Genomic DNA, 27,434 nt, shown 5'->3' with positions numbered 1-27,434 from the left:
TCAGGTTCAGGTCCATGAATGTGAAAAAAAACATGTTAACTTGGATATTTTAGAAAACTTAGAATTTTTAAAATTATACTTTATTTAGTTAAAACTAAAATTTGTATACAAATAATCCTTATATATCATTTAAAAAACGTAAAAACTAATTTAATATTTTAAAATTTTATGTATTTAAATGCTAAAATAAAGATTTATATATACATACAAATCCTTATTTATTATCTTGACATCAACCATAAAAAGGACGAGCTTCTTAATTAGTTAAGAATATATATTAAACTGTTGTTTTTTGCCGAATGATAACTCCTATTGTAAGACATCCTGATACAAAATGCAAAAGAATAATAAATATAGTCCTTAAAACAAGGTTAGTTATATAAACCAACTTATTATGATCGTCTTTTCTTGTTGGTCAACATTTAATTTACTTGGTTATATTGATGTATATATTAGATACCAACTCAACTCTATTTTATACAAGCACTAATATCCGGCCATCTAATGTGCATATAGTATAATTGAAATGAATTATACTTAAAAAAGGCTAAGTCATGTATTTCTTAATATAGCTTTGTTTAAAATAAATGAAGATATAATTACACGCATTATGGTATGCACCCCTCGATCAAGTTAAAACATTAGCAAACAACTTTACTATATTTCCTCTCCTTACTTTCTATCTACCATTCTCATGCCTAAAAATAATTTTCTCAACCAAATGTAAACTATGCAGATACAATTATTTTCCATTTTCACGTGAAATATGTATGATGTTTTGTTCAATTATTAAAACTATGACAGAAAAGAGGAAGGCCATCTTTGGTCCATACTCTGGACAATGAAGGGAAAACCCATGCTACCAACTTAATTATATTTTATACAAACCAACACCTACATGCCAAGACTCATATAACACATGGCAGAAACCATTCAAGTGAATCATTAGATGGAATCAAATGACATCTTTTCTAGCCTAGATAAACAACATGTGCACTTATCAAACAAAACTTCTCACAACAAAATGACTAAAGCTGCACGTTTGGAAAAGAAGGAACAATACTCCACCAAATATTCCACCGAAAATATTTTCCTAAAATCATCAATGGCTTAAATAAAATACACTAAAAGATAACAAAAACCAGTATCCTAACACTAGTAAAAAAAATGGTTTTTAACGCATTATACACGCTTTGGTTTTGTAGAAACTGAAGCGTATCAAATCGTGATGATATTTTTGTATCAAAGTATGTACTATCAAAAGCTCACAATCCCTTATTTAGGACGTTCTAAGTTTAATTTGTCGTAGGCTCAACTTCTTCTGTTGTCTTTTAATCAAAACAATATGGTGTTTATACCTCGGTTTTGCAGGAAAACGATGCATATAGGAATTAATAATTTTATTTTCAATATTTTTTAAAGGGTTTACGCTTCAGCTGTAGTTATAACCGAGGTAATAGCCGGTTTAAATTTCAGAAACGCGAAACAAAACCACTCTTGCGATGTTCATCATCTTCCCTGCTAACACTCTCCCTTCTCTCGTCAGAGTTTCTCCTTTGCTTCCATCTACCGTCGTTTACCACCGTCATCTCGACCTCTCTGGACTATCACCACCGCCAACTGCTTTCACCGCTTCCTCAACCACGTTTATCCATTCGCATTGCACCTTTGCTTCCATCTCCGCTACCGGTGACCATTGACCACCGCCGGTGCACCATTGACTATCGTCGGTATATCCATTTATAAAATTCATCATTAATTAGAAATATTTAATTTTATTTAATTACTAACATTATAAGACAATTACTAACATAATAATTATGAGCATAATAACAAAAATTTATCATAAAATCATGTTTATCAACAAATTTCCGATAAGTAAAAATTCGTAGTAAAGTTATCGTTAATAAATTTTATCAATGGATGTACCGTGTTCAAGTATCGATAATAAAAAATCCATTGTTAAATGTTTATTGATAAATATTTTTGAGTAAAATTCGTTGATAAAATATATGATTTTATATTTTTCTTACCTTCTCTTACTTTTATGTTTTGTTTTGTTTTTTCATCTCTTTCCTTTTGATTGTCATTGGGTCGTAGTGTCATCACTGTCACTTTTAAGTTGTTTTTATTTTTTGGATATCATCTCTTATTATTTTTGTCATTCTCTTTCATTTTCCACGTCTTTCACCTTCTTCTAACTTTTCTATAATTGTCACCACCAAGTCATCATCTTTACCACTACTAACAATATCTCCTCCTCCTTTCTTCTTAGGAATTTCTTTTTTCTTCATCCATATACCCTAAATATAAAAAAAAAAACCATTAGATTATTATTCATAGTTGTGATAATTAATTATTAACAAAATAATAATAATTGTACTCTATAAATAACACTTTTTTCTGTATTCATATTGACGGAAGTTTCTGTTTATAAATTAAAATATAAAATTTATTTAAATAATCTTTCAATAAATTTAAGTTTATTAACAGTTTCTGTGAATAATATTCAATCAAATAATTAACAAAATTATTGTAATGGAAAGTAAATACTAAAATTTATTATCCTTCAAAAGATAAATAGCTTATGAAGTGTGCATTAACTAGTAATGAAAACCATCCTCTATTCAAAACTACAGGTACTTAATATAATTTATTACAAAAAAAAAATTAAAAATAATTTAAAGGTTTTCGAGAGAATAGTGAACAAAATGTACAGTGTACAAAATGTAATTATGCAGCTCATACACATGCATTTATTTTTAGAATGAATTAATTAAAAAATATAAATGTTATTATTTTATTATCTGTTTTAAGAGTATAAGTGTTTTCGTGGAGGATTTAAGGGCCACGTACCTTGAAAACGTGTAAGAATAACTTTATAAATAGCTATCCAACATCACATTACCTTCACATCAAATTCATTCATCAAAGTTGAAAGATGAAGAAGATAACTCAGATTCTTTTCCTCTTCAGTCTTCTCTCATTCACTACCTATGCTGCTGTGAATGATTTCTGTGTAGCAGACCTAAAGGGTCCAGATACTCCTTCAGGCTATCAGTGCAAACCACCTAACACAGTGACGGCGGATGACTTTGTGTTCTCTGGCTTGGTTGCGGGAAACACCACAAACACTTTCAATGCTGCATTAACCTCTGCATTTGTCACTGATTTTCCAGGTTTGAATGGTCTTGGTGTTTCCGCAGCACGGTTAGACATAGCAAAAGGTGGATCAATCCCAATGCACACACACCCTGGAGCTACTGAACTTTTGATACTGGCGGAAGGTCAAATCACTGCTGGTTTTATGACACCATTTCATCTTTATTCGAAGACATTGAAACCAGGAGATGTTATGGTTTTCCCACAAGGACAACTGCATTTTCAAGTGAATTCTGGAAACGATAAAGCCACTGCTTATCTGGCTTTCAGTAGTGCAAACCCTGGAGCACAACTTCTTGACCTTTTGTTGTTTGGTACCAGCTTACCTTCTGACGTGATTGCACAAACTACCTTCCTTGATGTAGAACAAGTGAACAAGCTTAAGGCTCGTTTTGGTGGCATAGGAATTGCTGATTCCTAAAGTTTGTTGCTAATCATGGTCCATGATAATGTTGTCTATGTCCTTGTCTTTTTCATTCGGAGGTTTGGATCATGTACTTGATCAAGTTACTTACTTATGTTATGTCAACATTAATGTGTGTTACTTGCAGTTTTCTAAAATAATGATATTGTATTAAGATGTGTTTTGGCAGTATGAGTACATTTGTTTGTTTTCTCACTTTGCAAAATGATCAATCTTTTGACTTTTTTTGTTTGTTTCACAACTACGGATTTTATAAAATTTAAGTAATTTTTCACATCTGTTTTTTATTTGATACTCTCTCTTTTATAAAGTATCGCGCATATAAAAAAGGATTTTTTTTTTATTTAACTGAGTTTTAAAATTTAAGAAAATAACAATTATTTTTTTATTATCAGTGTCCTTTTTCTAATCTTTAGTGCGTGTATATAATTTTTATTAAATAACTTATTTAGAGTTAAACGAATTATCATATTTTTTGATTTCTCAAAACACTTTAAAGAATTAAGGAATTAATTACTATTTTCAAAAAAATTACTCTTATAATTATAAATGAGGTCAAAGTATGATATGAGAAGATAAAGTTAGAAGATCTTATATATGATTTTAACACCTTCTATCAAATAAATACTTGACAGATTTATTTTAACAATATAACTAATTAATAATTTAATTTAATTTAAAATATAAAATACTTAAAGTATTAACATAATTAATATTGTTAAGGTACCAAAGCTTTTCGTATGAATTATGAATAAGGAAATGCATGCCATTTCTTTTAGCAGTAAGTTATGTTCCTTTGCACGATGCTTTCTTAGAAAGACTAAATAGCTATTGTACAAATACCAACTAATTTTACTTATGACTGTTTCTATAATAGAAAAATTTACGTGATCATTTTTAGCATAGTTTTTTTTTTTCAATCATGTTTTTTTATTTATAGAACTTAATTTTAATTCCACATATTTTTAAATATGTTATTTTTAAATGTTAGGACAATAATGTTTTAAGTTATTTATGAATGATAAAGATGGTTGTAGTTAATTTTTGATAAGTATAATAATGTATAAGTTTTGGTTAAATAATACATATTCGTAGCTGTTTTGTCTTTTGATACGTGTTTCCTTCTTTTTTTTAACCCAAGAGTTGTAAATAAACTTATAGAATTTGAAATCCATTTTAATATTTTGTTAAACTTAAAAATTTTAATTATGAAACCAAAATAACTATTATTTTTCCCTATAAAATTTATATTTGTATTAGCTAAATTTGATACTTAAAACATTATAGTCCTAACATTTAAAAATATGTGGAATTGAAATTTAGTTTCATAAATAAAAAATAAACACAATTGAAAAAAAAAACATTCAGCTAAGCTCATGTAAATTTGTCTATTAGTAGAAACAGTCATAACACTACAAAAATTATATATTATAGGAGATGTTTTTTTTCTGCGGCCGGAAAAACCTCTGGAAAATTTCGAGGTTTCAACCGCAACTATATTTTAACTTTTTCTTTTATTTAAAGAATTATGAGTAATAGCAGTGAAGTTTTTTTCTATTTTTTTTAAAATAAATTATTGGTGCGTGTTTAGTGAAATGCTGTGATTTTGTTGGGTGTTGAGTTGGGTGCATTATGAGACCCAAATAGATTTTGACATTTTGGGGTATTTTGGTGAAATTGTAATGATATTTTAAGTCGTAAGGTGTTTGTAAAATTGCTCCAGTGAAAAATCACATTTAATCTAAAACATCTTGCACAATTCTTATTTTATCTTCTTGATGCTTTACGAATCACCTTTTCAATGATGTATGTATGCAAGTGCAACACTATCTCATTTCTCTCTGAATCATGGACACATTCCAATGTTGTGTTGTATCATGCTGCACTTTTATCACTTGTGAAATTAAATACAATTGTTGGTTGCAGGATTTGACTATTGTTTTATCAACAGTTCTACCTCTGATATCTACGAATAATGACGGCAAAGATCAATCAGATTTCTCTGTGGGACTAAAGGTAATACTATTGATTTCATTAGTTGGATACTTAAGTTTTCACACATATGTTTGTAAGTGTTATATATCATAAGGAGCATATGCTTCAGCACTGCCAATTCATATCAGTCTTTGACCTGTTGTTATATTACCCCTTTATAGTAGAATAAGTAAATTGGACTACGCTTTATTAAATGTGCACATGCTATACCTGCTAATATCAATTTTTTGTTTCATGGTTTTGAGTAGGTACGAGATCTTGTTATTTCCCGTGGTCTTAATCTCATCATTGAACTAGGGAGATTACTCATTGCTAACACATGTTGCTTAGTTAACCGGGTGACAGAGGTTAAAACTAATATGGATCTAAAAACTTCATTGTAATTGATGGAAGTATGGCAAAAACATTGCTGGAAGGAGTTGTTAAGAGACAAGTATAAGAGCATAAAGTTGAGGAGTTTAATGCCATGGAAAAAGGAAAGCGTAACCGGAAGCTGGTATCTAATCCATTATTTATGTTATTGTTTTCTTTAATTTATTTATGCTTCTTTTATTCTATTTTCTAGCTAAGCATTAATATTTCCTATTGATATATTGTGATTTACTATTGATATTAATAGCTAAGCATTAATATTGGAAGATGTCATCTCTAATAATAATTATGAAGCAGAGCTTATTGATGGTGATTGAAATTCCATTGGAACTGGAACTACTGCTGCTAAAAGGCCTTATAAGAAAAAAACACATAGTATATATGTGTCATTTTTTAATTAATTTTTTTGGTTGTTGTATTGATATGATGCGCCTACATTATTATCTGTTTGTGATGTTAATATTTAATTTATTAACAGTAGATGGCACAGAGCCACTTCCTCTGATGCAAGGTGAAGGAAAAACATTCAGTTGGGTCGAAGTAGTATCTGCAATTGATAGAGATGAGAAACAATTTGGGAGAAACCCCAGTTTACATAGCAGCTGTTCTTGGAAAGACAGACTTGCTCAGCCTTTTCCCATGCCTTATAGTGATTATTTAAAGAAGATGAGAAAGTATGTTCTTATTTCTCATCATGCTATGTTATTTTTGTTGATGTGGCTTCATTAGATTATGTGTTTACTGATAGCTTCCTCTGTGGATGTACTAGGAGTGGTGAATGGGGTGATCATGTCACATTGCAGGCGACTGTAGATTGGGTACGAGAAAATAAATGTTTTCAATTTTATTTGCCTCCCCTATAATACTTTTCTTTTTTTTTTATTGTCTATGTTGTGTAATGCCTTTGCAAACGTAGTTGAGATGTTAAAGTGGAAAATCTTTCCGAATGTATTAGTTAAACAAAATAGCATTGGTTTTTTGGGCATTTATTTTATGTTCGAAGAGAAATAAGAGAAGAGTTTTTGTATTCTCAAGTACAATGAATTAGCCAACTTACAATAGGTGAGAGACAAGCTGTATATATGTGTCTAACTCTAGGAGTTTAATAAACTATAACAGATTAACATATTATAACAATACAGCTGTCACGAGGCTTAAACATAAAAAAACTAGCACTAGAAATAGTTTACAGAGTAAAATACTACTGTTACTTCTAAGGTTCAAATGTTTCAAGCTATTATTTTATTTCATCACTGGTTTATCTAAGGTTTTAAATGATTATAATTAGAATATTTATATTTAATGAAAAATGATCTGGGGCTTTAAGATTGTTATAGAGATTGGGAGCTAAGAAAGCTCTGTCCCCTTAAGTGAGTCTGTCCATCTTGACTGAAATCAGTGAAGGTACAAGGTGGCTTTAGGATACCAAAGTTGACTAAATATGAAAGTGGTTATGAATGGTGATATTTACTTTCCAAATTTGTTGATGTAAAATTTATAGTTATATTATTGTTTTGGAGATCTATTGCTTGCATTCCGTAGGAATATGAACAAAATGAGTATCCTAGGTAGAATTTAAACGGTATATCATATGTTTGAAATGGTGTATAAAATCTGATAACCATTTTGTTAACGGCTGGAAAGTAATATAAAATGTTTTCGTTGTTTGATTTGTGAATTGATTAATTTTAGAGGCAATGATGATCTCCTTGTCAAACTTTGCCATGTTTAATATAGATGTCATTAGTTTTATTTATTTGTGGCCTAAATAAATATATGATTGATTGTTTTTAGAAATAATGTATTAGATATTTCTTTTAAGAAAATTATATACTAAGTTACGAAAGTACACTATAATTTCATATCAGATCACAAAATGTCCTTTTTTATTTCTGTAGCAAAACTTATTTTAGAATTTCAAATTCTTTAACTTATATATATATATATATATATATATATATATATATATATGATCCTTTCTAATTAATTATTGTTTTCTTATTTTCTTATTTTCTTATTTTTATTGACAGATATCTCTGTTTATATCACATAATTATAGAGGAAGTAGTCTCCTCGTTACTGTTTTTGTTTATACATGTATAATTTTATTACTGTTACTTAAACTTGTATATAAGAGAATGAAAATAAATCTGATTCAGAACATTTTTTTTTTGTTAATTTTCAGGATTGAACTTATTATTATAATAGTATTTGATTTTGGTTTCAAATTATTTCTTCTGACTTATTATTAAATATATTTTATCTGACTTATTATTAAACATATTTTATAATATTCAAATCATTTGAATTAGAAGAAAATTATCTTCAGCGGTTTTAGAAACTCTACGTAACTCAGTAATTCCCGCTTTTGAAGAATTCTAGAAAATATCAGTGATTTTTATAAGAAACTTATGTAAATAGAGGTGGTTTTTGCAAACTCCCATAAACAGCTGCGTTTATATACAAAACCGCCGAAATATATTTGTCCATGGAGCTTTTCCGAACGATTTTTTCAACCACGAGAACTACACTAGGAGTTAAAACCGCTGATAAAATTTTGAATTTTTGTAGTGTAAATAAAATTAGTTAGTATTTGTACGATAGCTATTTAGTCCCCTGACTTTCTAAGAAAGCATCGTCAAAGGAACATAATTTACTGCTAAAAGAAATGGCATGCATTTCCTTATGCATAATTCACACGAAAAGCTTTGGTACCTTAATAATATTAATTATGTTAATGTTTTAATTATTTTATATTTTAAATTAAATTTTATTATTAATACATTATATTTTGTTAAAATAAATTTGCCAGTATTTATTTGTAGAAGGCGTTAAAATCATAAGATCTTCTGACTTTATCTTCTAATATCTTATATTATTGATTAATACATTACATTGTTAAAATAAATTCGTTATTTGATAGAAGGTGTTATTTTATAAAAGAGAGATTATCAAATACAAACATGTATGGAAAAATAGTTAAATTTTATAAAATATGTATAGTTTTGAAACAAACAAAAAAAAAAGTTAAAAGATCGATCATTTTGCAAGTGAGATAAAAATACAAATGTACTCATACTGCCAAAACACATCTTAATACAATATCATTATTTTCGAAAACTGCAAGTAACACCAATTAACGTTGACATAACATAAGTAACTTAAATCAAGTTTACGTACATGATGGAAAAGACAAAGACATAGACAACATTATCATGGACCATGATTAGGAACAAACTTTAGGAATAATCAATTCATTTGCCACCAAAACGAGCCTTAAGTTTCTTCACTTGTTCTACATCAAGGAAGGTAGTTTGTGCAATCACGTCAGAAGGTAAGCTGTTACCAAACAACAAAAGGTCAAGTAGTTGTGCTCCAGGGTTTGCGCTACTGAAAGCCAGAAATGCAGTGGCTTTTCCCTTTCCAGAGTTCACTTGAAAATGCAGTTGTCCTTGTGGGAAAACCATTACATCTCCTGGTTTCAGTGTCTTCATATAAAGATGAAATGGTGTCATAAAACCAGCAGTGATTTGACCTTCCACCATTATCAAAAGTTCAGTAGCTCCAGGGTGTGTGTGCATTGGGATTGATCCACCTTTTGCTATGTCTAACCGTGCTGCGGAAACACCAAGACCATTCACACCTGGAAAATCAGTGACAAATGCAGAGCTTAATGCAGCATTGAAAATGTTTGTGGTGTTTCCCGCTACCAAACCAGAGAACACAAAGTCATCTACCGTCACTGTGTTAGGTGGTTTGCACTGATAGCCTGAAGGACCATCTGGACCCTTTAGGTCTGCTACACAAAAATCATTGACAGCAGCATAGGTAGTGGATGAGAGAAGACCGAAGAGGAAAAGAATCTGAGTTATCTTCTTCATCTTTCAACTTTGATGAATGAATTTGGTGTGAAGGTAATGTGAAATTGGATAGCTATTTATAAATCTATTTTTACACGTTGAAGGTACGTGGCTCTCAAATCCTCCAGGAAAACCCTTATACTGTTAAAATACATAATAAAATAATCACATTTATATTTTTTAATTAATTCATTCTAAATAATCACATGTGTATCATCACTCAATCTTTTGATCAAACTTGAGCATGAAGTTATGAGCTGCATAATTACATTTTATATATGAGAGAATGACGTGAAACATGAACAGCCACAAGGAAAGATAACTGGTTGTCATATTAAAATTAGTGAGGATATTAGAATGAAACCCTAGATAGAAACTTTTATTTAACATGTTTATGAATTTAATAAAAATATATAAATTGTACACTGCACTTTTGTTCACTATTCTCTTTAAGACGTTTAAATAATTTTTAATTATTTTTTGTTTGTAATAAATTATATTAAGTACTATAGTTTTCAATATAGGATGGTTTCATTATTAGTTAATGCACACTTCGTAAGCTAATCGTATCTAATCTTTTGAAGGATAATAAATTTTAGTATTTACTTTCCATTACAATAATTTTTTTAATTATTTACTAAATATTACTCAGAATAACAAATTTGTTAATAAAATCAAATTTATTAACAGATTCTTTTAATAAATTTGATATTTTAATTTATGGACAGAAATTTCCGTTAATACTAAATACAATAAAAATAATTGTTAATAAATTAAAATTATTATTACTGATCAATTTTTTTCGTCAATAACTTATTATTACAATTATAAATGCCTAATCTAACTAATTTTCATATATTAAAAATATATGGATAGAAAAAACCAAAAGAAAAAGAGAAGAAAACAACGTTTCAAAACCAACGTTCACAATTAACATTTTGAATATAATATTAATATATTATCACAATCCTTGCATATGGCAAAAAAAAGTTAAAAAAAAAAGTCTTTGAATCAAACAGTTTAAAACATTAAAAGAAAAATAGAAAACTTTTATCTTGGGTCTCATAATATATAATGCATAAGCTGATATAGCAATCTTCACATATTGCAAAAGAGAGTTAAAAAAAAGTCTTTGACTCAAACAAGTCTTAGATTGAGATACTTAACTCACAATGTAGTTGGTATAACAAGTTATATGAACCAAAAACATCTTATGTGTGTTAGATGTTTATCAATCACAATATAACCCTACAATCTTTGTTGTTATGGTTGTGTTGTGTTACTAGGTCATGTGCCACTAGTGCAAAAACAGCGTATAACGTCACGTGTTCAACATCCAATCACTGAATAACCAACTTTAAAAATGACCGGTGACATTTTTGTAAATAAATGCAATTATTAAACGTCGTTTATAATTGTAATTCGACCTCAATTTGTTATATTGGGTAAATTTTGCGAAAATGTTTGGCGCAAAAGTGAAAATGTATTTACGTATGACATCGAATTCGCTAGAATTAGACATCAAAAGGATATAAAACGTCGAATGCCCCAACGTTAGATGTTAAAATGCTGGTGAATTCAATAAAAATTTGAGCAGGAGATTGAACATTCATTCACTTTATCTTAGCGCGCGATACCCTATTCTCTGCTCAAACTTTTCTGGAACAAAGCTTGACGACCATCACATGTAATCTTTCTTTCATTTGTTACAAATGCATGTTAATTAACTACTTTAGATATGATTTTCATTTGTTTTAACCAAATATTTTCGTGTTCTTGTCTTTTATAGGCGCATTCTGTTTTGTCTCTCACTGCTGTCAATACTTTATTTCGATGAATATCCATTTTTGAAGATTATTTTTCGTTTTCATTTTGAAGAACTTATTTGTTGAACTTGTTTGTTGTTTTTGTTTGGTTGAACTTGTTTGTTGTTGGTGGTGTTGTTTTGATTGAACTTATTTGTTATTTGTTATTATTGTTTGTTGTTGATTCTACACTACACATTCATAGTTCGTGCTTTATAAAATATCAAAAACTGAAATTTGTTATTTTTCTACTTAATTAAAAAAATAAAAAAAAATTGATTAACGTCGAATATTGACAAATATGTTCGACGTCAATTTAACGTCTCCCGATATGACGTCGATCTCGAATTCGAAGTGAAAGGCCAAAAAACAACAACGTTATACGGTGTTTTGTACTAGTGTGTGTGTCTGGTTTTCATGAGTTTTCTAGAGATCATGCCAAGATCTCATGCAAGCGGCCTCACTCAATACTCTTATAGGTGATTTGATCAAGTGTATGCTTCAAATCATACACCACTCATAAGAGATATGAAAATCATTAAAAAATTTATTTAAACTAAAATTCTTTCACCACATAGAAAATTAATGACAAAGTTTAGCCTCTCAATTATGTAGTCTCTAGCACTTTCACACACTATAAGAATGAACATAATTTATTAAAATCAATTTAGTGCTATCATAACTAACAAGTGACATGTTTTTACCCATATGAACCTTATTTATGGGATCCCCAATCACAAAGATTGGGTTATCATCTCTTGTTTGTTTGTAAGTGGCTTAAGTTTTATTTCTCTCAATGTTTTTAATATCATTTGTCTTTCTAGGGTTTTGGTCAGAGTATCTACTAGATTTCGTTCTGATTTCATATAATCAATGAAAATAATTCTATTCTTTAGCACCTGTTTCACCAAATTGTGTCTCAATTGTATGTCTATTCTTTCCATTGTAATTCTTGTTTTTAGTTATAGTTATTATGGATTGGTAGTCACAATGTATTGATACCGATGTGGTTGGTTTCACTCCTAGTAAAATGTTCACTAAGATCAATCACATGTGTATAATCACTCAATCTTTTGATTAAACTTGAGCATGAAATTATGAGATGCTTAATCACATTTTATATATGAGAGAATGACGTGAAACATGAACAGCCACAAGCAAATAACTGGTTGTCATTAAAATTAGTGAGGACATTTTTATTAAACATATTTTCACATTGATAAAAAAAAAGCGTAATAATACATTAAAGTCAAACCAAAACATTTGATAGTGGTTAATACATATGAAAAAAAGTTATATCTAAATTAGAGAACATTTTATATGGGACGTACTAAATTAAAGAAACGGGTAATTACATAATTTAGTAATATTTAAGGTTGAGGTATAATGTGTGGTAGATCCGAAACCCCAATAACGTGGTTACGTGGCTTAGAAACGACGTAAGGAACAGTATTAATATAAAAAATACCAGGAAAAAATTGACTAAATCTACCAGGATCTGAATCAATTTTGATTTCAACAATAATTATCATTACCAATTAAAATAGAGTTTAGACTCTTTATTATATTGATGTAATAACTTAAATCTCACTCTTTATTGATAAAACAATTAAAATGTTTCTTATTCGTTTATGATAAGACGTAGACTTGTTAAAAATCTCATCGCTTATTTTCATTATCTTTTAAATTTAATAATTTCTCAAACTCTTAACTATTTTTCTCGTCACTATGCAAAACGGCAAACCCGGAGGTGAAGTGGCCGAGGAGAAAAATAACGAGGAAGCTGAAGAAAGAGGCGATGCAACGTTGAAGAGGGAGGTAATGATGAAGAGGAGTTAAACCTACCAGCTGAAGAGGATGCAGATACTGTAGTGAACATAATAGACAAGTCTCTTTTCCCTTATCTTTTGTGTTTAGTTTACCTTGCATACCATAGATGTATGTTAATCTCTCTTGATTGTTGAACATGATATGGTGATGTCCTTATTTTTGTTTGGGTTCCACTAAATGGAAGCCTGAAATACGTAAGTGCTGCTAAGTTTGGATGCCCCCCCAATCCTTTATTTCACCACACTTGTGTGATGTGTACCTTAATCTAGACGTTACTTATAAGCAATTTGCCAGATGGATGAACTGGGATATCATGACCCAACTTAGAACACTTGCACCATTTGCTATAAATATGTAGACTCTTACACTTAGAATATGCCTATGCCAAAGTTATTTGCCTATAACTTGACACGAGTTGAGTAAACATAACGATTACCTATGCGTATTGAGTGAACGAAAGTTCACTCAAGTATATTTGCCAAATGTGATGAGAATTCATGGGGATCGTTCTTTCGCCCATCAGTTAACGCTAAGCATTCACTTAGAACATTCCTAAACTTATATGAGAGATTGAGAGTTCATGGAGAACGCTCCTCAATCATTCGGTTAAAACTAAGAGTTCACTTAAAACGTTTTGAAAGGTTGAGAGTTCACGGAGAACGTTCCTCATCACTCGGTTGACGCTAGGAGTTCACTTAGAACGTTCCCTAGACGTTAAATGAGAGGTTGAGAGTTCACGAAGAACGTTTCGCAACTCTCAGTTAACGTTAAGAGTTTACTTAGAACGTTTCCTAGACGTTACATGAGATGGCAGTACAACACATAATTGATTGAAACTGTCTTGCTTTAGTCATAGAAGATATGTAATTACAAAAGAATTCAACTAAAATAAAGCTTGACAAAAGAATTCAACTGAAATCAAACTTGACAAAAGAAGTCAACTGAAATAAAACTTGAGCTGAATTACATTCCAAGTATTGAGGATGAAAACCTCTATATCTGAACATTCCAAATTCGTTTTGTCAACCTTTGTTGCCTCGGTTCCATTTGAACTAATGTCATAAGACATTTATGTCTTAGTTTAACCGCGAATCGATGTCTATAGTTAGAAATATGTTTAAATTTTGCCATTTATAATTTTATTAATTTTGAATTTTTTTCTGAAAGGTTTACGCATCGGTTGTCTTTAGAACTGAGGCAGTAGAGTCTTATTGTCTCAGTTTTCTACTTAACCGAGGTAATAATTTCTTCGGTAGTCAAAATTCAGACCTTTCATTCTCCCCTTCCACATTCTCACCACCACCATCCTCAACTCGCACCATTCAAACTCAACGTTAGACTCACTTGCACACACAAACGTTCTTCGACATGGTGTCGGAGGAGCATAAATTCTCAGAGTTCAAGCGCCATAAGGTGCAAGATTGACTCTCTAATCTTCTTTGATAGCCCGCCTTGCTCGAGGGAGGTGACATCCAGTTCACAATGGTTGGGATGGACGACCCGAGGGTGTTGATGGAGGTCTGAAAGAGTGTTCTGGCCAAGAAGAGCAGTTCTTCGCGGAGAAGCTTCGCTGCGATGGTGCAGTGTCGAGCGATTATGAGGATCTTAAGGTCAGGTTACATTCCATGGGCGATGGGGTTCCTAAAGTTTTGAGCTTGCTTTCATTTTGATGTTCATTGTTTTGTACATTCTTTTTGTTCTTGTTTCTTGACTGCAATTGATTTTATGTAATTACTTGTATTATTTTGTAGGTATCCCAGCTAGAATATCTACAGATTCATGACTCTGTAGCTGAAGTTCTGCAAAAGATGACAAATATTGCAGGGAAATGAAAGCTTTGTTATTCAAATTTGTTAAAGAGAAATAAAAAATAAAGTCTGACGAAAACAATACCCCATACTCCCTCAATTTAAAGGAACCGAGGCAATAAACCTCACAGGCAAAAAATTATATTAAATACTCTCTACTGTTTCGGTTGCATTTAAACCGAGACGAAAGTCTACTTCTTTTTGCCTCGCTTATATATATTTTGGTTCGTCAATCACTGCGTATAAAAAAAATAACCGTTATTATTTTCTGCACTGGTGATAACTTCTTTTTTATTCAAAACCACAAAAGCCATGTTAATTTCTAACTGTCATTCACACACCATTTGAATTAATCCAAACATATATTCTAAAATAAACGAAAATAAAAGAAAGTCTTCTGATTGTGAAAAGAAGAATATGAGTTTCGGCTCAATGGAGGAAAGAAAGGGATAAAGGGGAGGGGTTTCGAAGTGAGAATGAAGGAGAAAAGAAAATAGAAGAAAACTTCGTCATTGTAGAAAGATGAATAGAAAACCTTGCTTATTTTCTTCCAACATTACCCTTACTGGATATTCGTTGATGTGAAACCCACCCTATATCATTTGAATGTATGATTTTTGGTATGTTAAAGTATCATTATTCTATCCATTTTAAATGAAAAGCTTTGATACCTTAATATTTTAATTATTTTATATTTTAAATTAAATTATATTATTAATACATTATATTGTTAAAATAATTTTGTCAAGTATTTATTTGATAGAAGGTATTAAAATCATAAGATCTTCTGACTTTATCTTCTCATATCTTATATTATTAATTAATATATTATATTGTTAAAATAAATTTGTTATTTGATAGAAGGTGTTAAAATCATAAGATCTTCCGACTTTATCTTCTAATATTATACTTTGACCTCATTTATTATTATATATATCAAGAGTAATGTTTTTGAAAATAGTCATTTAAGTCCTTAATTCTTTAAAGTGTTTTGAGAAATCAAGAAATATGATAATTTGTTTAACTCTAAAAAAAGTTATTTATTAAAAATTATATACACGCACTAAAAATTAGATAAAGGATACTGATGTAAATAATAAAAAAAACAATTAACATTTTCTTAAATTTTAAAAATTACAGTTAAATAAAAACAACTTTTTTTTATATGCGCGATACTTTACAAAAGAGAGAGTATCAAATAAAAACATGTGAATAAATACTTAATAAAACTTAAATTTTATAAAATTTGTATAGTTTTGAAACTAACAAAAAAAAAAGTTAAAAGATCGATCATTTTGAAGGTGAGATAAAAATACAAATGTACTCATACTGCAAAAACACATCTTAATACAATATCATTATTTTAGAAACTGCAAGTAACACCCATTAACGTTGACATAACATAAATAAGTAACTTGAATCAAGTTTACGTACATGACGATGAAAAGACAAAGACATAGACAACATTATCATGGACCATGATTAGCATCAAACTTTAGGAATGATCAATTCATTTGCCACCAAAACGAGCCTTAAGTTTCTTCACTTGTTCTACATCAAGGAAGGTAGTCTGTGCAATCACTTCAGAAGGTAAGCTGTTACCAAACAACAAAAGGTCAAGTAGTTGTGCTCCAGGGTTTGCGCTACTGAAAGCCAGAAATGCAGTGGCTTTTCCCTTTCCAGAGTTCACTTGAAAATGCAGTTGTCCTTGTGGGAAAACCATTACATCTCCTGGTTTCAGTGTCTTCATATAAAGATGAAATGGTGTCATAAAACCAGCAGTGATTTGACCTTCCACCATTATCAAAAGTTCAGTAGCTCCAGGGTGTGTGTGCATTGGGATTGATCCACCTTTTGCTATGTCTAACCGTGCTGCGGAAACACCAAGACCATTCAAACCTGGAAAATCAGTGACAAATGCAGAGGTTAATGCAGCATTGAAAGTGTTTGTGGTATTTCCCGCAACCAAGCCAGAGAACACAAAGTCATCCGCGGTCACTGTGTTAGGTGGTTTGCACTGATAGCCTGAAGGAGTATCTGGACCCTTTAGGTCTGCTACACAGAAATCATTCACAGCAGCATAGGTAGTGAATGAGAGAAGACTGAAGAGGAAAAGAATCTGAGTTATCTTCTTCATCTTTCAACTTTGATGAATGAATTTGGTGTGAAGGAAATGTAAAGTTGGATAGCTATTTATAAAGCTATTCTTACACGTTTTCAAGTACGTGGCTCTTAAATCCTCCACGAAAACCCTTATACTGTTAAAACACATAATAAAATAATCACATTTATATTTTTTTTAATTAATTGATTCTAAATAAAATCCATGTGTATCATCACTCAATCTTTTGATCAAACTTGAGCATGAAGTTATGAGCTGCATAATTACATTTTATATATGAGAGAATGACGTGAAACATGAACGGCCACAAGCAAAGATAACTGGTTGTCATATTAAAATTAGTGAGGATATATTAGAATGAAACCGTAGATAGAAACTTTTATATAACTTTTTTATGAATTTAATAAAAATATATAAATTGTACACTGCACGTTTTGTTCACCATTCTCTTGAAGACGTTTGAATTATTTTTAATTATTTTTTGTTTGTAATAAATTATATTAAGTACTGTAGTTTTCAATAGAGGATGGTTTCATTATTAGTTAATGCACACTTCGTAAGCTAATCGTATTTTATCTTTTGAAGGATGATAAATTTTTGTATTTACTTTCCATTACAATAATTATTGACAGATTCTTTTAGTAAATTTCACATTTTAATTTATTGTGAGAAATTTTTGTCAATGACTTATTATTACAATTATAAACGTCTAATCTAATGTTTTTTTTATATTAAGAGTATATGGATGGGAAAAAAAGGAAAAAAATAGAAGAAAAAATGAGAAGGAGGTGGTAGTGGTGGTAACGATGGTGGCTTGGTGGTGACGATGATTGTGGTTGTGAGAATTAGAAGAAGATGAAAGGAAAGAAAAGGGAAAGAGAAGACAAAAATAGTAAGGGATGAGATCTTAAAGGATGAAAATGACTTAAAAATTACGATGATAACACTACGATTCAATGACAATCAAAAGAAAAAGATGAAAAAACAAAGAACAAAATAAGAAGAGGAAAAGAAAGAAAAATATACAATTGCATATTTTATAAAAAAAAAAATGTTACCCATAAATAAATTGACTAACATTTAAGGATAAATTTATGATTGTGATAGGGTATATCATTAATAAAGTTTATCAATAATTACTTTACTAATAGAATTTTACCTATTGGTAATCTATTGATAAAAATAATTTTCTGATAAATTTTTACTATTACCGATAATTGTATTCGTAATTTTCTTATAATGTTTGTAATTAAATAAAAATATTTATTTCTAATTAAGCTTTAAATATCACCACCTTATTATTATAGGGAAGGGTAGGTGGACTGACATCAGGTTCAGGTCCATGAATGAGAAAAAAAACATGTTAACTTGGATATTTTAGAAAACTTACAATTTTTAAAATTATACTTTATTTAGTTAAAACTAAAATTTGTATACAAATAATCCTTATGTATCATTTAAAAAACGAAAAAACTAGTTTAATATTTTAAAATTTTATGTATTTTAATGTTAAAATTAAGATTTATATACATACAAATCCTGAAAAGGACGAGCTGTTTAATTAGTTAATAATATAAAAGCTTTTAAACTAATAATGCAATTGTGTATATTAAACTCTTGGTTTTTGCCGAATGATAACTCCTATTGTAAGACATCCTGATGCAAAATGCAAAAGAATAATAAATATAGTCCTTAAAACAAGGTTAGTTATATAAACCAACTTGTTATGATAGTCTTGTTGGTCAACATTTAATTTACTTGGTTATATTAATGTATATATTTGTACGTGAAAGTGAGAGTTCCTTACACGCCAATGATCACTTCCAGCAAATCTTATCTTTTAGAAAAAGAATCAATTAAAAATGAGTTTAAACAGTGATCACACTCATCAGATCTATAGTATAAATAAACAGTGATCACTTATCAGATCTATAGTATACATTTGTTTTTGTGTAGGCTTAATAGGTTATTTAGTTTCCAAGTTAAGAGTTAATTTTTATTTAGTATCCGGTTTTAAAAATGAAGACATTAGGTTCTCAAGTTATGAAAATTGTGTAAATTAAATCATGTTCGTTAGAGTGGTAGCAACGGTGTTAAAGGTTAAAAGATATGGCAAATTATTTATTCAACTTCCCTTTTAGGTTTGGCTAGGTATGAAAATGTCCTTTTTATTTGGAAGAACCAAATGCATACAGATTTGGCTCAACATTTTAATCTCCAACGAGCTTAGGGGAAGGAGGTGATTTAAAGGTTTGGAGCTGAGGTGGGGTGTCCTAAGTTGTTCGTCCTAACTCAGTTTGTGAAGTTCGTTGTTTCTGAGGTGGGTGCCCTAAGTTGGGTGGTTGGGATTGAGGTGGTTTTGTAGGTGTCGAGGAAGCAATATTGTGTGGTTGGTGGAGGCAATATCAATGAATCAATGCTCGTCTTGCTCATGGGAGACCTCACGTGGTGGTTCATCAGGGGGAATGGTTGGCAGGCAAATATGTTACTATAGAGAGCTTGCCGTATTAAAAGTCGCAAAAACTGTAAAGAATTAAGGGAAGCATTTTTGGGGTGCCCTAATTACAAGGTATTTTTTGTACGTTGTGTTTTGATTTTGGGGTACATTAGTTCAGTTTATCCTGAGATGTTTTCGGTTGGATGTTTTTAACAGTGGAGTCGAAACGAGGAAGTGCGAGGATGTAATTTCTTCAAATGGCGCACTGAAGATTACATGGATGAAAGGGATAGTACAATTGAATGGCAAAGGAGAAATATAATTTGTTTGGCAAAATCACTTGTGATTTGTCAGAGAAGGGAGAAGGTGTTGTTAGGGTTTTTATGTTTGATGGGGTTGATTAACATCATCTTTGTATGTATTTTGTTTTAATTTTGTTCTAGTGGTATTTGATGAGGTTATAATGTAATGTTTGTTAGTTAATGACATTGTTCGTGTAATGAGATTTTGTTTCTGTTATTGTTCAAGTCAATGTTATGTAATTTACATTGCCCTGTCATTAACAGCCAATGAATGAACATCACATAAAATTATAGACTTTCTTTATTTTTCATCAGCATAAAGGTATACAAACCATCAATATTGATATTGTGTTGAAAGCATCAATATTGACAAGGTCTACAAAGTCATTAAACATCACATAAGAAGGTGCCAAAGCTTCAATTTTAACAACCTGGCAAACATTGCAGGTTATAGTTTTAGAAGATAAAACATCAGAGCTGTTCCAAAATGATATCATATTGATGATTAAAGATCACTTAAGAAATTACATCACAGATCATCCATAATACATGACATCCAAAATATAGTTAGATAGTGCAAAATACATCACATCCAAAATAATATTGAAGGTCAAACATGACCTGAATATGTCTTAGCAAAACTACTTAAAGTTGAAATTACATATCCAAAATACAAGTCAAAGTTCAACAATTTTTAAAGTGTTGTTGCAGTGTGATCGATTTAGGGTTCTTCAGTAACTTGACTTGGTTGAGTGGGTTGTGGTATAGCTTGGTGGTCTTCTTCTTGAGTAATCTAACTTGCTTGAGTGGGTACTGGTGTAGCTTCTTGGTGTTGTTGTTCAATTGGTTGAGTGGAGTGTGGTGTTGCTTGTTGGTGTTGTGCTTGAGGGCAATTAATTCTTCTATGCCCTAGTTGTCTACAAATGCCACACCTCTTTGGGATTCCAGTTTGGCCAAGTTGTGTATCATCCCTTATTTGCTCCCAACTCTCCAGTCTTTTTTTTTCTTGGTCTACCTGGCAACACCCTTTTCGGAGGAGGTAAAACATCAGCATATGAAAACCTTTCCCATAGTTCAGGTCCATAGACAGGGAAAATTAATGGAATGTAGGTTTCTTCATAAGTTGAGGTTCTAAACCAAATTAGGATGTAGTCTTCTGCATTGATGTTTAAAAATCTCATGGCAGTCAGTGCATGACAACAAGGTATTTTTGTTACAGTCCACTTCCTGCAGCTACAATCTCTTTTCTCTACATCAACCACAAACTTTTTAGCAATATTTGAAGTATGGCTGATCTCAAAAACTTGCATACCTGACCAACTGCCAAAGTATTCAAAAACAATATTAGGAAGAAATTTACAATGGAATCAGTCAAATAGAAAATGAGTAAGTGTTTTTGTAGTTTACTTACTTAGGTATCCAATATTGTGTCTGCTGTAACTTCTTGTGTAGTCTCTTTTGAATTTTGGGACAAATGGGACCATGAAACAACCTTATCTTCTCTCTATTGGATGCCCACCTCTTCATCATGTAGCTACGAATCTCTTCCAACATTGTTATGATTGGTTTCCCCCTAGATTCTAAGATGACGTTGTTAAAAGCTTCAGATATGTTATTGACAAGTGTGTCATAAACAGGTGTTCCTGAAAATCTTGACCTAGACTAAAATCTGCAACAACAGAAACTTAAGTATTTGTAAAAGAAATATGCATTCAGTTAAATATGAAATGTAATGTGAACTTGAAATGTACTTGCCTTGGTGGAATAGCTATCAAGTATTTGAAGGCCTCTTCGTTGACTTCCTTGATTTGTCTCATCATTGATTCCCAAGCTTGGGGGTGTGTTGCTGCTGCTGCCTTCCATAGTAATTGTCTTAGATTTAGGCCAAGATATTTCTTCCTAAAATTTGCATAAATGTGCCTTACACAGAAACGTTAGTCCACACCAGGTAAAAGTTGTTGTATAGCTGACAGAAGTCCCTGTCACAATAATGAATGAAAGTCAGTTTTATATTGGGATGGTGAACATCCATAATCAATGAAAAGGTACTTATTTACTTACTTTCTGTTGATCCGACACAAAGGTACACCTTGAACATAATCCCCTCCTCCAAGATTATCAATTAATCATTCTAAAAACCATGTCTCTGTTTCCTTATTCTCTACTTCAACAACAGCATATGCCAAAGGTACCATTTGGTCATTACCATATCTTCCAACAGCAGTTAAAAGCTCACCTCCATATTTGCCTTTTAAAAAACATCCATCCAAATGTATAATAGGTCTACATGAGACAAAATTGTCCTTACATGCTTTGAAACACACACACATAAATTCTTTTGAATATAACATTATCCTCATATTGTTCCACACTCAATTTCACTGTTGACCCAAGGTTTGACCTCAGCAATTCTTGTGCATAATCATACAGTCTTTCATATTGTTGTTTGAAACAACCATCAATGTTGGTTGTTGCCATTGCTTTTGTCCTAGTTTTTGTAGACCTTGAGACACCAATGTTCCATTGTTTAGAAAACTTAGTGTGTAGATTTTTCAGATTTATATCTGGATTTGCTTTCATGCTCTTCTCTAATTTGCCACTAAACCATTTTGAGGTAACTAAACCAATGTTGAATTCTCTACTACACGTATGTCTCTCTATGATCTTCCTTAGTTGCCATGTACTTTGGGTACTCTTATATGCACAGTATGCATACCATGGACATTTCCCTTGTGAACCACAATATTTAACACAAATTCTTCTCTTGTCATTCTTAGAAATCTTCAACTTCCTACCATTATGCACTCCATAAGTACTAATTGCATCAGTGAAATCTTTTTTTCAGGAAAGTAGGTCCCTAGTTGCCATTTATATTCTTTCATACTTACGGGCTCTAAGAAGATCCCAAAATCTCCATTTTGGGGACTTTCATCATCTGAGTCATCACTTTCATATATACTGCCACAACTATCATATTCCCACTCACTATCAGATAAGCCCCTAGCTTGTGCATGGAAGTTTGAGGTAGTGCATCCACTTCCTGTACCCATTTCAAGAAACACATTACCTTCGCAATTTTGTTGTTCAAGTTGTTCATCAACATCCACACCAACATCCACAAATTCATCTTTACTCAAAGAAGCCTCTTCATCAGACCCTATCCAACTACTAACATCAAACTCCTCTTGCACTTCGTCAACACCTACTGTCTCATGGCCAACTTCACCAACATCTCCAACTTCAGCACCTTCACCACCTTGTCCAACTTCATCATCATCACCCCCTTCACCCTCTTCTCCAACTTCAAAAATACCACCACCTTCACCCTCTTCTCCAAGTTCAGAAACATCACCAACATCTCCAACTTCTCCAACTTCAGCACCTTCACCACCTTGTCCAACTTCACCATCATCACCACCTTGTCCAACTTCACCACATTGTCCAACTTCACCATCATCATCACCTTCGCCTTGTTCTCCAAATTCAACAACATTTCCACCTTCACCCTCTTCTCCAACATCTCCAAATAAATCATGTTCTGTCTCATCACCATCATGTCCAACATCACTAACTAAACCATCTTGAGCACCTTCACCTTCACCATCCTCACCACGTTCTTCTTTAACCCCTTCAACAAGTTTACCTTCACCATCCTCACCTTCTTCACCAACATCATATTCCAACCTATTAATATAATCAGGTTCGGATACCATGTGAACCACAAACAAATGAGCTTTACCATTCAATAACGCAATGCTCACGATATGCATTGCTCCTATGTCATCACTTAATAATTCCAACCAATCTTCTAATACACGACCGCCCAGGGAATACCACAACTCCTTAACATTTCTATATCCCATCTCCTTTAGTATGACCAAGATTTCAAAATAACTCCATCTATTCGTGTCAACGACCAAGGTACTAGTTTCACCTCCATGGTATCTAAATGACCCATCATTTAGAAACTTACCCCCATGGTGAAACACATTTCTTGCACACCTCACATCCACACTCAGGTCAACGTTTTCAATTTTAATGCCATTAAATGATGATGACTTAATTTACACAATTTTCGTAACTTGGGAACCTAATGTCTTCACTTTTAAAACCGGATACTAAATGAAAATTCAGCTCTTAACTTGGAAACTAAATAACCTATTAAGCCTTTTGTGTATTCCAATGCAAAACATGGATTTTGAATGCATATTTTCTCACCACATATGTGCCTTTAATTTTAAAATTTTCGAAAACACCATTCAAATTCTAAATTTATGAAAAAAGGCTTTTTTATTTATTTATTATATTATTTGTACCTGAAAATAAATAATAAATCACTAAACATTTAATATTTCATTTTAATAACATATCACTAATAAAATAAATATAGCATATTTTAATATTTCAGAAAAAGATAATTCACAAGTAAACGAGGCTATTACAATTAATTTAAAAAATAAACCATAATAATTTAATGTGCAAAAAGATAAATTCTAAGAAATTCTAAATGTGTATAACCAAACTACAAAAGATAAATATAAACAAAACAAACTTTGTTCCAAGTAAGTAATGACACCATTGCTCTCTTAAAACATCAATTTTTACTTCTTCACCTACTCATACTAATTAATTAAGGTGTTAATTATAAAATAAGAAAACAAAAAAAAAACCTTAACAACACAACAAAAGATAAACTAATTTATAAACAAAGTTTTCATATAACAAAACACAAGTTAAAATCAAACAAATATATCTCAAGTAAAGATTAAATCAAACTCAATTACTAGATACATGCATTGGTATTAGACCTTAGCAAGTTTTGTACTTTTGGTAATATCTATTGTTCATTACACTAATACAATAAAGGGAAACAAGAGCGGTTATTTTTGTTTAGACGCAGCGGTTCCACAACTGTGGCATATACAAGCGAGGCATATACAGGTGAGGCAAAAAGGTGTGTGCTTTTGTCTCGATTCAAATCCAGCCGAGGCAATAGAGGGATTTTTTTATCTTTTTTTGGTGTTTTTTTTTTTTTGTTTTCACAGAACCAAAACTAAAACCCTAAAATCACAGAACCAAAACCCCAAATCATAGTGCCATTTTTTACGTTGCCATCACCGGATACTCAGTCCTTCTCCCTCGTTGTTGTCACCGGAGGTTACTCGCGATGCGTCACCGTCATCTTTTCTCACCACTCCAACGTTGTTCACACAAAGGCTCGGTCCTGAACTCGTGTTTGCTTCGAAGGAGGAAAGCATCTACGATCCCACCACCACAAGAACACCCACTGAGACGCCATAAAAAGAAAACCATCCTTGCGACGCTTGAACCAAGATGAAAGAAAAAGAGGAAAAGGGGAAGAAGAGAGTGGCGCTACCTCCTCTTACATTGCAAGCCAGAAAAGAAAGGGGAAAGGAGAAGGTCTACCCGCGCAACCAAGGACCCTGGAAGTCCACCACGGCAGAGGGGACCGAGACAATGCGGGCGGTGGTGCAGTAGTAAGGCGGCAAGGCAAAGAGCAGTGGTGAGCGGTGAGGCAGCGTTTCGCGCAAAGATTTTGGAAGAAGAGTAGTGAAACTGAAAATGAGTTTTGGTTTTGAACCCTCAAAGATGCTATTACCTCGGTTAAGTAAACAACCAAGGTAATACGTCCCTTATTGCCTCGGTTAAAATTAAAACCCAGGCATAAACCCCTCAGAATAATATTCAAAATAATAATAAAATGACAAATTTGAAAATATCTTCCACTATAGGCATCAGTTCGCAGTTAAACCGAGGTCGTATCCCCATTCGAAAAAGTGATTTAGTTCAAAAGTTTGATCTACAGTGTCAGTGGCAAGGGTTTCTGCCTCAGTTCTTTGAGCAACCGAGGCAGTAAACCTATTTCCAAAAAGCTATCAGATCAAATATTGATTTTTTAAGAAGTCAGCAGGGTTTTCTGCATCGGATGTTTATAGAACCGAGGCAGTAGCCTCCTTTAGACATTGGTTCATGTACAACCGAGAGATATATGTTTTCTAAAACTACGAAAATGTCATCGTTCTTTGTACGCTTCGGTTTAAGTAAAACCGAGGCGTATATAGCGCATTAAAAACCCTCTTTTTTACTAGTGTTACCAATAAGTTTCACTCTATCAAACACAAGGTTAGTCATTTCTCATCTTATGTCAAGGTAAAACCTTTAGACTAGGACATTTTGCTACTCTAATCACATACTTTATCCTCTTCTACATGAATCTGTTACCAATGAAGAGCATTGGTATCTTGAAGTTACTATAAAATTTTGATGATGATAAAAGCTGAAGAATTGAAGACTCTAAATGCATCTTTGTTAAACGCATTTTGTAGAAACAAATGTATAGGATAAAATGTAATGATGTAAAAACTCTTAGAAGTTTTCGTATTTAGTAAGTCATTTCACAAATAATCGATTATCAAGAGGAACAATCGATTATCACGAGCCAATTTAGAAAAGAGTTGCTTGCGCAAATAATCGATTATTACACAGAATAATCGATTATCACTATTTCATTTAATTCTGTCAAAGTCTCTGGAATAATCGATTATTGCTCAGGATAATCGATTATCACTTTTTTGAAAACCCCATAACGGACACAAATAATCGATTATCACTTTTTGATAATCGATTATTAGTGGCAGTTGGAAGATGTCTTTTCAGTTTTTGACCTTGCACGAAACTAGGCTTATAAATAGAGGTCTTCACAGCTCTTAAAAAAACTTTTCAATTGAGAGTATTAGAGCTTTGTGCCTAAGGGAAGCTCTTTGTGAGTGAAAAGGATCTATGCCATTTTGAGAATACAATTTGTCTGAGGAAGTTCTCAAAGTGATAGAGTGCTCTTTGTAACGCCCCGGCAACTCACAGGGACCGTCGACTGCCCCCACAGATCACCACCATGAGTAGTCAAATCAATTCCTTTAAGCTATCCTTCAACCGTATAGTCCCATACCTATACAGTCTCCAAATCCCTCTCATTCCGGTGTATGTTCGATTCGTCCATGTACCCCTTCCACCCGAAGCTGCCAGGAGCCGCTCCTTGTCTGTGCCCCCTGCACCATGCTTCTTGCACCGGCGTCACTCCCCGCCCTCGTCTCCGTGCCCGGGTGTCACATGCCCACCAGCTTTTGCTCTGGTTCGTCCTCGAACCACACCGTACTGGGAGAGGCTAGGCTCTGATACCATCTGTAACGCCCCGACAACTCACAGGGACCATCGACTGCCCCCACAGATCACCACCAGGCTTTCCAGTGTGCTTTGTCCTCACTCGCACACTTTCCGAGAAAACTTCCCAAAAGGTCA

At 32.0% G+C, this 27,434-nt stretch overlaps 3 protein-coding genes across 3 annotated transcripts; 1 reads left to right on the top strand and 2 right to left on the bottom strand.

Annotated features, from left to right (window-relative positions):
* Positions 1-2,918: 2,918 nt before the first annotated feature.
* LOC108318813 (germin-like protein subfamily 3 member 1) lies at positions 2,919-3,776 on the top strand. The gene has a single exon (XM_017556059.2). The coding sequence runs from the start codon at positions 2,942-2,944 to the stop codon at positions 3,581-3,583; it is 642 nt and encodes a 213-aa protein (XP_017411548.2). The 5' UTR covers positions 2,919-2,941; the 3' UTR covers positions 3,584-3,776.
* Positions 3,777-9,069: 5,293 nt separating this feature from the next.
* LOC108323594 (auxin-binding protein ABP19a-like) lies at positions 9,070-9,861 on the bottom strand. The gene has a single exon (XM_017556072.2). The coding sequence runs from the start codon at positions 9,832-9,834 to the stop codon at positions 9,208-9,210; it is 627 nt and encodes a 208-aa protein (XP_017411561.2). The 5' UTR covers positions 9,835-9,861; the 3' UTR covers positions 9,070-9,207.
* A 6,697-nt stretch (positions 9,862-16,558) lies between these two features.
* On the bottom strand, positions 16,559-17,434 carry LOC128194057 (auxin-binding protein ABP19a-like). The gene has a single exon (XM_052868654.1). The coding sequence runs from the start codon at positions 17,391-17,393 to the stop codon at positions 16,767-16,769; it is 627 nt and encodes a 208-aa protein (XP_052724614.1). The 5' UTR covers positions 17,394-17,434; the 3' UTR covers positions 16,559-16,766.
* Between the last annotated feature and the right edge of the window lie 10,000 nt (positions 17,435-27,434).

This window comes from Vigna angularis, chromosome 9, assembly GCF_016808095.1.
Source record: "Vigna angularis cultivar LongXiaoDou No.4 chromosome 9, ASM1680809v1, whole genome shotgun sequence".
Taxonomy (NCBI): Eukaryota; Viridiplantae; Streptophyta; class Magnoliopsida; order Fabales; family Fabaceae; genus Vigna; species Vigna angularis.
The sequence above is the reverse complement of the archived record's forward strand: the minus strand, read 5'-3'. Positions and strand labels throughout refer to the sequence as shown.

What these genes read in the sequence shown, in the direction of transcription:
- LOC108318813 (XM_017556059.2), top strand. Translation starts at nt 2,942, where the DNA reads ATGAAGAAGATAACTCAGATTCTTTTCCTCTTCAGTCTTCTCTCATTC.
- LOC108323594 (XM_017556072.2), bottom strand. Translation starts at nt 9,834, where the DNA reads ATGAAGAAGATAACTCAGATTCTTTTCCTCTTCGGTCTTCTCTCATCC.
- LOC128194057 (XM_052868654.1), bottom strand. Translation starts at nt 17,393, where the DNA reads ATGAAGAAGATAACTCAGATTCTTTTCCTCTTCAGTCTTCTCTCATTC.